Below are 11,803 nucleotides of genomic sequence, written 5' to 3' on the forward strand. Positions count from 1 at the left end.
TTCACTGCAAGGACTTTTATTTACATAGGACCTACAAAAATTGCTACACCCAACCCCTCGACCAATGTTTCCATAGGGCCCACAGAAAAACACAGAGGGGATGTGGGGGCCACACCATGTGACCCTGATTGCGGGGTCCTCAGAAAGGGACCCGGGCAGCAGGGGGGAGGGGGAACAGCAGAACCAGCACGCCCTGAGCTGGGCCCCACGGATCTGTGGGGGGATGGGGGCGGGGGGGTAAGGGCTATGGGGAAGGGGGCGGGGCTCTGGGGTAGGGTTATGGGGCAGAGGCAAGGCCATGAGGCAGGTCTATGGGGCAGGGGGAGGCTATGGGGCAAGTTCTTACCTGGAGAGGGTGGGGCTTTCCGGGAGCCCCGCCCACCGCAGGTGACACCACCCCCCCCACCAGCCACTTCCCTCCTCCATGGGGCCAGGGGTTGCTCTGCCATGGGGCAGCCCCATAGCAGGACTGGAGGGGGATTAAGGCACCAGGGCAGCTGTGGGGCTGCACTATGGGGCAGGGGAAGGCACTGGGGAGAGGCAGCCCCATGGGCCGTTCAGCTGTGGGGCTGGGAGGTCAGTGGTTCCCGTGGGTCACTGTGGGGTGCGGGGTCATCACTGTGGGTCGTGGGGTTGTCACCGTGGGGTGTGAGGTCATCACTGTGGGTCGTGGGGTCGTCGCCCTGGGGTGCGGTTTGGGGGTAGACGACCAGGAAGAGCCGCTGCCCAAAATGGGTCACGGCATCTGTGGGGAGATGGGCTGTGACCCACGGCTGTCCCATAGTGCCCCAAACTGCCCCCTAAGTGTCCCCTGCCCCATAGTGCTCCATATCACTCCATAGCTCCCCCTAACTGTCCCCAAACTGCCTCCCAACCCCTCCAAAGTGCCCCTGAACTCCCCCAACCACAACCAACCCCCACTATGGCACCAATACCAGTGTCCCCATCACCCCCACATGACCCCCTGCCCCATGGCACCCCACATCACCCCAAACTGTCCCCCAAACCACCAAAACTGCCCCCCACCCCCTTCAAAGTGCCCCTAGCTTCCCCCACCCTCCACTATGGCACCAGTACCAGTATCCCCACCGCCCCCTCTGCCCCTCAAGTGCCCCCCAAATGCCCCCTCCCCCCCCATCGCCCCCCCGCTGCCCCACACGTACCGCAGGCCCGTTGCAGAGCAGGGAGCCGCGGCCCCTTGCCCCTCATTGCCAGCAGGTAGACGGGGGCGGGGAGCAGCGACACCCCCAGCCCCAGCCCGCAGAGCAGCGGCTCCCGCAGCAGCGCCGCCCCCCCCAGCCACCCCCACAGCAGCAGGTACAGCACCGGCAGCACCGTGGGCACCTGGAAACAGCGGGGGAGACGTTGCGGACAAGCCCGTGGGGAGGAGGAGCCCCCAGGAGAGGGGGAGGCGGGGGGCGGTATGGGGACACCCCTGCGGCAGCACTGCAGAGGGGGGAGCAGCAACAGCCCAGCCCACAAAGCAGCAGTTCCCGCAGCAGCGCTGCCCCCGCCAGCCACCCCCGCAGCAGCGGGAACAGCACCAGGAGTGCCATGGGGACATCCCCACGGGGAGGGGGGACACCCCATGGCTGAAAGGAGGGTCATGGGGACATGCTGGAGTGACATGGGAACAGGCTGGGAGGGATCAGGGACACCCGGGTACACAGACAAGGACACAGGGACAGGGATGGGGATATGGGGTCATTTGGGACATGGCGGGGACATGGTGGGATACTTTGCAGGGGAGATACAGAGGAGGGGGGGACATTCTGGGAGGGACTGAGGTGACCATGAACACCTTAAGAAGAGCCAGGGTGACAAGGGGACACTCTGGGGTGACAGGGGTACATGCCAGGAGGACCCAAGGCAACAAATGGACACACTGAGGGGACCCAGGAGAACTTGATGTGACAAAGGGACACACTGTGGTGACATGGGGCCATCCCGCAAGAAGGCAAGGTGACAAAGGGATACCCCAGGGTGACATGGGGACACCCTGTGGGAGGGGTCAGGGGGCCGTGGGAACACAGGAGAGGAAAAGGGAACACCCCATGGTAAGGGGGAGGGGCTGGGCAGTCCCTGGGGTGACCGGGGGCCCCTCTGGGAAAGCTCAGGGGGACACCAGGGCGTGGCTGGGGATGCGAGGGTGGCGTGGCTGGGGTGGGAGGGGGCGTGGCTGGGGTGGGAGGGGGCGTGGCTGGGGTGGGAGGGGGCGTGGCTGGGGTGGGAGGGGGCGTGGCTGGGGTGGGAGGGGGCGTGGCTGGGGTGGGAGGGGGCGTGGCTGGGGTGGGAGGGGGCGTGTCTCACCCGGAAGGGTCGTGGCCTGTGGGGGTCCCGCCTCCGCAGCACCAGCAGCGCCGCCACTGCCACCCCGTACCAGAGGTGGTTAACGAACCCCACGTAGCTAACGAGGGCTGTGACGTCACCGGCCCCCAGCATCAGCAGCGTCGACAAGCACTGGGGGGGATGGAGGGGAGGGGCACGTCATGGGGGCGGAGGCAGCCCTAGGCCCCGCCCCTGCCCAGGCCCCACACACCAACAGTGACCAGGAGGGACCAGGACACATGGGGAAGGGCTGGAGGTGGGTGGGGCTAGATGGAGATGGGCGTGGACTATGGTCCTACCCTGGCCCCGCCCACCAACCCCAGGCCCCACCCACTCATGGTGACCGGGAGGGACCAGTGAGCAGGAGACACACTGGGAGAGGATGGACTATGTGAGGAGGGGGCTGGGCAATGCGTAGCGCTGGCCCCACCCCCTCCCGCTCACACCCAGGAGGTCACAGTGACCAGGAAACCCACAGAGGTGGGCGGGGCTAGAGCGGGGTGGGTGTCGTCCATGCCCGGCCCCTCCCACCAAAGGCCCCGCCCACTCACTGTGACGAGGAGGGCGGGGCCGGGCGTGCGGCGCTCCAGGTGGATCATGGCCAGCAGGGCCGGCAGCTGCCCCTCGCGCGCCCCCGCGTAGAACAACCTGCAGGCGGGACAGTGACATCACGGTGGGTGGGGCTGCTGGGGGTGGGGCCTCACAGGGGGCGGGGCCCGGTGAGGGGGCAGGGAAAAGGAAAAGGGTTGATCCCCCCGGCCAGGGTGGGAGCAGGGAAAGAGAAGGAGGGAGTGGACCTTTGGGAAAGGGGCGGGGCTTAAAGGATGGGGTGCGGTTTTCAGGGGGCAGGGCTCTGGGGGGCAGGGCCTGGTGGGTGGGCGGGGCAAATAAAATGGCTGACTGCTCCCAAGGGGGGCCAAGGGAAAGAGGAAAGGGCAGGGCTTTGGGGAGGGGGTGGAGCTTCAAGAAGGGAAAAAGCCTTCAGGAGGCGGGGATTCACGGGGTGAGGCTTCGGGAAGGGGGCGGGGCTTTGGAAAGGGGCGTGGTCGGACCGTGCCACACCCAGTGGGCATGGCGAGCACAGGGGAGCCGGCGGGAACCGGGCTCAGCCCCACACGAGTCCATTGATACAGTCTTCATGCAGCCATCAGGATGACACATCACCCCGGTGGGCGTGGCCATGTGGCATCGCACACGGGCGTGGCTGCCACGATGTCACTCGGTGGGCACGGCCACTCACCGAGAGCAGGTGAAGAGGGACCCGTTGACTCCCCCAAAGGTGGCCAGGGCCACGCCCAGCGGCATCACCCACGCCAAGGCCCTGCCCAGCGCCTTCTCCCCAAACGTCTGCAGGGAAAAACGGGGCGTGGTCAGCGGTGGGTGTGGCCAAACAGGTGTGGTTAAGGGGGTCGGAACTCACCACAGCAACAGCCTGTGATTGGAGGAGCTCCTCAGGTGACATGGCGGTGAGGTAGGCGACATTGGCCAGGACGTAGACAATGGTGACAAGGGGGAGGGAGATAAAGATGGCGCGGGGGAGGTTCCTGTGGGGGAGTGGCCAAAGCAGGCACGGTCAGGCCGAGCCCCCACACGCCGAACCCCCTAAAACCACCCGAAAATCTCACCGGGGGGGGTCGATGAGCTCATCGGTGAGGTAGTTGAGGAAGTTCCAGCCCCCGTATGCGAAGGAGCCCTGGAGAAAGGCCAAGGCCAAGGGCCCCGCCCCTGGCCACACCCCGCCAGCCACGCCCTCCCCCGGGAACGCCTGGGGCGGGGCCAGCCAGAAGTACTCGCCTGAGGGTAATTAGGAAGGTAATTAGAGAGGCTGGGGGTAACCAAGGGGAGAGGGGTCAGTTAGGGGGACTGGGGGCAATTAGAGGGGGTGGGGGTATTAAGGGGTAATTAGAGGGCTTGAGGGTAATTACAGGGGTCGTGGGGGTAGTTAGGGGTGGGGGTAACAGCAGGCCGAGGTAACAGCAGGCCGAGGTAATTAGGAGTCCTGGGGGTAATTAGAGGGTTCTTGGGGTCATTAGAGGGGGATGCAGGTAACCAGTGGGGGTGGAGGTAGGGGGTCCCTGGGGTAATTAGGGAGGTTGAGGTAATTAGGGGGCTCAAGGGTCATTAGGGATATAGGGGTAATTAGGGGCCCCTGGGGTAATTGGAGGAGGTCTGGAGGCCTTCTGGGAGGGGGCGTGGCTTCAGGGGAGGCGGGGCCTGGTGAAGGGGCAGGGCCAGAGAAACGGCTTGAGCTCTTCCAAGCTGGAGCAGGGAAGGGGGGCGGGGCTGTGAGAGGGGGCGGGGCTGTTCCCGTGCTCTGGGGAGGTGGAGGATTTGGTGCCTTTTGGAGACGTCACAGGGGGTGACACCTTGTGCGATGCGGACGAGACCGGTGACGATGACAAGGCCGATGGCCCCCAGCTTGGCGGCAGCGCAGGCGTCCTGCAGGCGGGTGGCCCCCACCACACTGGCCCAGTTCAGCCCAGTCAGCACCACTAGGGGGGCCCAGTATAGACCAGTATGGCCCAGTAAGAACCTCCCAGTACAGCCCCAAGCCCCCCCAGTATATTTCAGTATGGCCCTGAGCCCCACCAGCATATCTCAGGTCTCTCCCAGTACAGCCTATTGCCTCCCAGTACATCCCAGTATAGAGCCATATAGACCAGTATGGCCCAGTACTCCCTCCCAGTAGAGCCCAGTGCTTCCCAGTCCATCCCAGTACCTCCCAGTACACCCCATAGTTCTCCCAATATGGTCCTGAGCCCCTCCCCAGTCCCTCCCAGTCCATCCCAGTATGGATGAGCACTCCCAGTATGGCTCCAGCCTCTCCTACTACATCCCAGTACCACCCAGTGCTTCCTGGGCCAGTCCTGAGCCCCCCTCAGCACACCCCAGACTTCTCCCAGTCCACCCCAGTTCTTCTCAGTCTCATCCTCAGCCCTCACGGTGCCCCCCAGTCCATCCCAGTGTCCCCCAGTGCCTCACATTCCACTCCAGTGCCCTCCCAGGCCAACCCAGTGCCTCCCAGTCTGGTCCCAAGCCCCTCCCAGTTTGGGGTGTCACTCACCCACACAAGCCGCTGCCAGCAGCCGCAGGGCGGGGTCCAGGGCGGGGTCTGGGCTGTGACAGAGGGCGGGGCTGAGCGGCTGCAGCAGGTAGGAGGCGAAGGTGAGGGCGATGACGGCCTGAGTGGTGGGGAAGATCACCAGCACCAGCAGCCACAGCCGCAGGAACCTGAAGCACGGGGATCGGGTGCTGCCCCACAGATCCTTGCCCCATAGACCACTCCCAATTCACCCCAGCACCCTCCAGTTATGACCTCGGCGTAGGTGGTGTCGCCACTGGGGGTCTGGGCAGCGGTCAGGGGCTGCGCCACAGCCTGCCCCATAGATCCCTGCCCCTTCGATGTCCCTCTGCCCCACAGCCCACCCCCAGCCCACCCCGTCACACCCCCCGTAGTCACCACTGGGAGAATTTGGAGAGGGTTGGGGAAGGTTTGGAGGGTGTCACCCCACCCCCTGCCACACAGATCCCTGTGCCCCATAGACAACCCCCACCCCATAGATCACCCCGTAACTCGCCACACAAGCTTCCCGAAGGCCTCCTTGCCATGGGAGCAGTTGCCATTGGGGGGATTAGGGAGGGTTTTGGTGGGTCACCCCCACCCCCTCACCCATAGACCCCCCCTCACCCCACAGATTGCCACACGGACTCACCCCACGAGCCCCCCGAAGGCCTCCATGACGTAGGCGTAGTCCCCCCCCGGGCGGGGGACGGCCAGGCCCAGCTCGGCGTAGCACAGGGCCCCCCCTGCCGTCACCACCCCTGCACCCCCCCAGACCAGTAGGGACAGTCCAACGCTCCCAGTTTGCTCCAGGACCCCCCGGGGGGAGACGAAAATCCCCGAGCCAATGATGTTACCTGTTAGTGACATCATCACCATGTCACCCACAGGGGCACCCGCCACCAGAGGGGAAACCCCCACCAAATGGGGGAAAAAAGGCCCAAACTGGGGAATCCCCCTACAAATATGGGGACTAACCTCCCCAAAAATGGGGGTTTGGGGCAGGTGGGGGGATGAAGGGGTTTTGAGGTGATTTGGGGATGATTGGAGGGGGTTGAGGGAGTTTAGGGGGTTTTCAAGGGAGTTTGGGGTGACTGGGGGAGGTGAGGTGATTTGGGGTTGATTTTGTGGTGATTTCGGGGGGGGTGAGGGAGTTTAGGGGGGGTTAGAGGGAGTTTGGGGTGATTTTAGGGGGTTTGAAGTGATTTGGGGTTGATTTTGTGGTGATTTGGGGGGGATTCAGGGGAATTTTGGGGGTGATTTTGGGCCCCCCCCTCACCCACGACGACGCCACAGGCGCTGAGCAGCCCAATCTCCTTCTTCAAGGCGACACCACCTTCTTCATCTCCTCCCACTCCTCCTTTTTGGGGGTGCTCCCCTTTTCCAGGGGGCGCCCCCCTTTGCCGGGCACCCTCCAGCATGGCGGCCAGGGAGGGTTGTTTGTTTGGGGGCGAGTTGTTTATCTGCTCTCCTCGTCCACACTGGCGGGGTCCTCGGGGTTCTGGGGGGCTGTAATGAAAACAAAGGGAGGGATGTTGGGAGGGGAGGGATGGTTTAGAAGGGGGGGGGTGGTTTAAAGGGGAGGTGGGACCCCCCCAAATTACCTGGTGCAGGAGCAGGATGTGTCACCCCCCCCCCCGTCTCCTTGGACGGTGACCTTTGGTCTCGGTCTCCCCGATAACAGGGGGACGGACTTTCCACCCCCCCGAGGGGGAGGAGGGAGGAGGAAGGAAAGGAGAGGGGGAGGGGGGTGGGGGGGGTCAGTCACGTGACTGGGAGCCCCCTGTCCTGCTGGCAACCCTCCAAAAAAGTGCCTCACCCCCCGTAATCACCCACTGAGAGGCCTCGTAGCCCCCAAACCCCCCTCGAGCCCCCCCATTTCCCCTCAGACCTGCCCCCTTCACCCCCTTTCCCCTCACCCACCCCGTTTCCCCCTTTTCTCCAATTTTCCCCTCAGACACCCTTCATTTCCTCCCGTTTCCTCTCAATTCCCCCTCACACCCCTCCATTTCTCTCCCATTTCCCCTCAACCCCCCCATTTTCCCCTTTTACTCCAAATTTCTCCTTCAACCCCTCATTTCCATTTTCCCCTTTTACTCCAAATTTCTCCTTCAACCCCTCATCCCCATTTTCCCTCATTCTTTCCCCCCATCTCCCCAAAATTGCCCCAGACCCCAGCACTTCCTCCCCAAACCCTATTTCCCTCATTTTTCCCCTCAAATCCCCACATTCTGCCCCAAATTCCCCCTCACCCTCCCATTTCCCTTGTATCCCCCCTCAACCCCTACTTATCCCTCAAATTCCTCTTGGGACCCCCCATTTCCCCCTCAGACCTCCCCATATCCCCCCTTTTCATTCATTTTTCCACTCAGACCCACGCAAATCGCTCATATTCACTCTCAGACTCCCTTTTTCCCCCAAATTTCCCCTCAGCCACCCCAAATCCCCACTTTTCCCTTATATTCTCTCTCAGTTCTCCATTTCCCCCTCATATTCTCCCTTCTTCATCTCAGACCCCCTCATTTCCCCCCTTTTTACTCATACTCCTCCCTTTGCCTCCCCTTTTCCTCACATTTCACCTCAGACCCCCAATGTCCCCCCTTTTCCCCCAAATGCCCCCTCACACGCCCCCCATCTCCCCCAAATGCCGCCTCGTACCCCCCATGTCCCCTGTTTCCCTCACTTTTCCTCCTCACACCCCTCATGACCCCCGTATCGCCCTTTTCCCTCATTCTGCCTCTCAGATCCCCCAAGTCCCCCTCACGCCCCCCCATTTCCTCGCCCCGCCCCCCATTTACCGTTGGCCGCCGTCTCTTCATCCCCGCCCCCTCCCCCGCTTCCCGCCTCGCTATTGGCTCCCGCCTCTTTGTCCCCCCGCCCTCCGTCTCCCGCGGTGCGGCAGGGCTGGGTTTTCCTTTGGAAACGGGTAGTACGGGACTTATAAACACCTTTAAATGCCTAAATTGGGTCAAAATGGATAAAATGAATGAATTTAAGAGGCAAAGTAGGATAAAAAAGAGGAAAAACGGGTCTTTAAAGGGACCGCCGCGGGCAGCGCCTTTCAGCGCTCGCCCCGCTCCCCCCGCTCCCCAGGCTGGGCGCTCAACCATTGGCCGCCGCCTGCCTATCCCCGTCCTACTATTGGCTCCCGCCTCTTTGTCCCCGCCCTTCTCCCCTGACACGGCCCCTGCGCGCTCGGTCGGTGCTGTCACTCATGGCGCTGTCACTCATGGCGCCGTCACTCATGGCGCCGTCACTCATGGCGCCGCTTCGGGGCGGCTGCGGTTCAGGCCAGTTCGCGGCTTCTCACTATTAATGAGCTCGCGTGGCAGCCCACATCCCTCAGTAATATTAATGAGTCTCTTGGTAGTGCCTGCCCCCTCATACATATAAGCTGTGGGGGAGTAGTGATCGACCCTCACGAATATTAGTGAACTAACATTAGACAGAGTGGAATCCTCATTAATGTGAACGGTTGATCATTACATGGAACTCACCCCCAGTGCCACCAAACCAGTGTCGGGTGGGATCCACTCCCTCATTAATATTAATAAATGACAATAGGAGGATCTCCCCTCTTTAATATTAATGAATGACAATATGAGATCCCCCCTCATTAATATTAATGACTGGCAATAGGATTCCCCCCTCATTAATACTAATGGATGACAATAAATGATTTTCCCCTCATTAATATTAATGGCTGACAATAGGAGGATTCCCCGCCATTAATATTAATGATCACAATAGGATTCCCCTCATTAATATTAATGGCTGACAGTAGGATGATTCCCCTCATTAATATTAATGACTGACAATAGGATTCCCCCCTCATTAATATTAATGAATGACAGTATGAGGATTTTTCCCCTCATTAATATTAATGAATGACAACAGGAGGATTCCCTCCTCATTAATATTGATGAATGACACTAGGAGGATTCCCCCCCTCATTAATATTAACTCCCGGCCTCGGGGCAGGGCCCGGTCACCACCCCGGGAGGAACCGGCCCCTCAGCAGCACAAACGGCCCCCGCCCCGCCCGGGGCTGTCCGGGCAGCTCCCGCGCTGCCCCGCGCGGCCACGGGGCGGCAGAGGGGCGGGGCTGTCACGTGCCTTCCCCCTGCAGTGCGTGGCGCTGCGGGCGCCATCTTGAGCGGTGGCAGCCGCGCCTCTGCCGGTGCCGCCCCGAGCCGGTCCGGCGTCCCCGTGTCACCCGCTGGGCCTGCTGTGTCCGCCCCGGGCTGCCCCCCGCCTGCAGCCGCGGATGGGCCGCCTGGCGCGCTACCTGGCCCGGGGAGAGTACGGGCAGCTGCGGGACTGCCCGCTCTTCGAGAGCGACTTCCTGCAGGTGAGGGCGGGGAGGGTGGCCCCTGTGTCCCCTCAGCCCTGGGCCCGGAGCCCCCCCGTCCCTTCAGCCATGGCCTATTCCCGAGGCCTCTGTCCCCGCAGTCTGGCCTGTCCTTTCGTGTCCTCTCACCCGCTGCCCTGTCCCGCCTTGATCTGTGCGCTCAGCCACGGCTCTGTCCCTCCCAGCCCTGTGGCTGCTCCGCCGCGGCCCGCACAGCCCCGTTCCCCCACCCGTGTCCCCTCAGCGGTGTCCCTGCCCCCCGCCGTGTGCCCTCACATCGCCCTGTGCCCTCAGCGGTGTCCCTGCCCCCCCCGTGTGCCCTCACATCGCCCTGTGCCCTCAGCGGTGTCCCTGCCCCCCCCGTGTGCCCTCACATCGCCCTGTGCCCTCAGCGGTGTCCCTGCCCCCTCCCCCGTGTGCCCTCACATCGCCCTGTGCCCTCAGCGGTGTCCCTGCCCCCCCCGTGTGCCCTCACATCGCCCTGTGCCCCGGCCTGTCCCCTGAACCCCCCTCCCCCGAGGCCCCGCGTGATTTCTCTCCCCCGCCCCACCCCCCTCAGCACGTCCCCATGGCCACAGGTGACCCGCAGCGGGGAGCCCGCCAGCCAGGTGACAGTGGCCATTGCGGCCACCAGCCCCCTCCTCCCGCGCCCCGACCTGCTGCTGCTGGCGCGGCCGGTGCCGCCGTCACCCCCCGAGCCCGCGGAGGAGCTGCAGCTGCTGGGGTGAGCCCCCCTAGACCCACTGCACCCCACACCCTGACCCCCTGTACCCTAAAGCCCCGTCACCCCGCTGGACACCCCCCCAGGCTGCTGCCGCTGTCCGTGGTCCGTCTGTCCCTGCGCAGCCTCCAGCGCCACCAGCTGCGCGTGCGTCTCGTCACCGGCCGGACTTTCTACCTGCAGCTGCTGGCGCCCCCCCCGCGGCTCCCGCGCCTCTTCAGCCGCTGGCTCCGGCTGCTCTTCCTGCTCCGGGAGGCCGGGGGGGGCTCCCCCGAGACCCTCCCAGGGACGGGGCAGGGCTGGGGGAGCCTGGACCCCGATAAAGGTGGAAGGGAGATGGGGTGCCCCCCGCCCCCAGGGCTGGGACAAGACTTGACCCCCAGGAAGGACAGACAGACACGGCAGTGTCCCAAAAACAGGGCTCTTGACCCACTGTGCTGCAAAAGAGCCAAATTCTGACCACTGAGCCCAGATGTTGATTTTCTGACAAGAGTTGTCCCAGTCTGATGTCGGCTTGAAGCAGCAGCCCAGTGATCCCAAAGTCAGGCTCATTTATACCAAATGTGACCACTCCACACCCTCAGGGCTGCCCCGCAGGGCTGATGCTGACACCATCTGCACACAGGATATGTCGCACTGCTCAGCACACTGTACAGCACACGGCTCTTCTGTGCACGCTCAGGGAGGAGGGGGCTTCTCCTTCGACCAGGAGCCGTGCCTTTGTATTCAAATGATATTATAGTTAGCAAAGTTGTCTTTCAGTTAAGCACATCCGCAAGTGTGTCATTAACCGCTCAGGAGTCAATTGACTGCTCCTGGCTGACCTATCAGTTCCGGGACAGGCTTTGTTCTACAATTAAAAGTTAATTGCTGCTGGACATCTCATTTATGATTTGTCTAATATGAACTTTCTCATGGGTCTCATGGTCTCTTGGCCCATCTGGCAACACCCACCCAGTCAGTGGGTCACCCTGTTGTCACCCCTCTCCCCCAGCCCAGGGGCCCATCTGACCCCCAGTCCATCAGTAGCCCCCCAGGAAGGACAGACGGACACGGGGAGGGGGGCACAGCCGGTGGGTGTCCCCCTTCCAGCCCTGGATCCCCCCGGAAGGACAGATGGATGCGGGTGGGTGCAGCAGAAGCTGGGGGCTCTGTTTATTCCAGGGGGCACCTCTGCCCCCCTCCTCCAGCCCTGGGTGGGGGGGAAATCACAGGGTGTGCTGCACCCCCAAAATGAAGCCACTCCAACTGATCCCCCCCAATAAAGCACAACCCCAATTAAAGACACTCCCCAATTTAACACAGCCCCGCAAATTAAATACAACCTTCAGTTAAATACAGC

General features: G+C 62.7%; 2 protein-coding genes across 3 annotated transcripts; one reads left to right on the forward strand and one right to left on the reverse strand.

Moving 5' to 3' along the window:
- Positions 1 to 7,220, reverse strand: LOC309448118 (large neutral amino acids transporter small subunit 2-like). 2 transcript variants are annotated; one of them, XM_082069370.1, is made up of 12 exons: positions 6,994 to 7,220; positions 6,669 to 6,898; positions 6,042 to 6,246; positions 5,393 to 5,559; positions 4,695 to 4,820; positions 3,954 to 4,122; positions 3,749 to 3,872; positions 3,569 to 3,675; positions 2,880 to 2,976; positions 2,311 to 2,460; positions 1,164 to 1,344; positions 1 to 745 (listed from the first exon to the last, which is right to left on the reverse strand). In XM_082069370.1, the coding sequence occupies exons 2-12, from the start codon at positions 6,808 to 6,810 to the stop codon at positions 558 to 560; spliced, it is 1,656 nt and encodes a 551-aa protein (XP_081925496.1). In that variant the 5' UTR covers positions 6,811 to 6,898; positions 6,994 to 7,220; the 3' UTR covers positions 1 to 557. The 2 variants fall into 2 exon arrangements, with proteins under 2 accessions (XP_081925496.1, XP_081925497.1); XM_082069371.1 differs by lacking the exons at positions 6,042 to 6,246; positions 6,669 to 6,898; positions 6,994 to 7,220 and having other exon boundaries at positions 4,695 to 4,792; positions 5,393 to 5,752.
- Positions 7,221 to 9,515: 2,295 nt separating this feature from the next.
- Positions 9,516 to 11,329, forward strand: LOC309448028 (Golgi-associated RAB2 interactor protein 5A-like). The gene is made up of 3 exons (XM_082069223.1): positions 9,516 to 9,740; positions 10,319 to 10,464; positions 10,548 to 11,329. Exons 1-3 carry the CDS (start codon positions 9,657 to 9,659, stop codon positions 10,918 to 10,920), a joined length of 603 nt encoding a protein of 200 aa, XP_081925349.1. The 5' UTR covers positions 9,516 to 9,656; the 3' UTR covers positions 10,921 to 11,329.
- The last annotated feature ends 474 nt before the right edge of the window (positions 11,330 to 11,803 follow it).

This window comes from Streptopelia decaocto (genome assembly GCF_964273445.1).
Source record: "Streptopelia decaocto genome assembly, chromosome: 19".
Taxonomy (NCBI): Eukaryota; Metazoa; Chordata; class Aves; order Columbiformes; family Columbidae; genus Streptopelia; species Streptopelia decaocto.

Bases quoted from the DNA above. Each gene is read 5' to 3' on its own strand.
- LOC309448118 (XM_082069370.1), bottom strand. From the start codon at position 6,810: ATGCTGGAGGGTGCCCGGCAAAGGGGGGCGCCCCCTGGAAAAGGGGAG. The intron at 4,821-5,392 runs GTGAGTGACACC...GGGCCCCCCTAG, and splicing joins GCTGGCAGCGGCTTGTGTGG to TGGTGCTGACTGGGCTGAAC. The intron at 3,676-3,748 runs GTGAGTTCCGAC...TTTTCCCTGCAG, and splicing joins AATCACAGGCTGTTGCTGTG to ACGTTTGGGGAGAAGGCGCT.
- LOC309448028 (XM_082069223.1), top strand. From the start codon at position 9,657: ATGGGCCGCCTGGCGCGCTACCTGGCCCGGGGAGAGTACGGGCAGCTG. The intron at 9,741-10,318 runs GTGAGGGCGGGG...CCATGGCCACAG, and splicing joins TCGAGAGCGACTTCCTGCAG to GTGACCCGCAGCGGGGAGCC. The intron at 10,465-10,547 runs GTGAGCCCCCCT...ACACCCCCCCAG, and splicing joins GAGGAGCTGCAGCTGCTGGG to GCTGCTGCCGCTGTCCGTGG.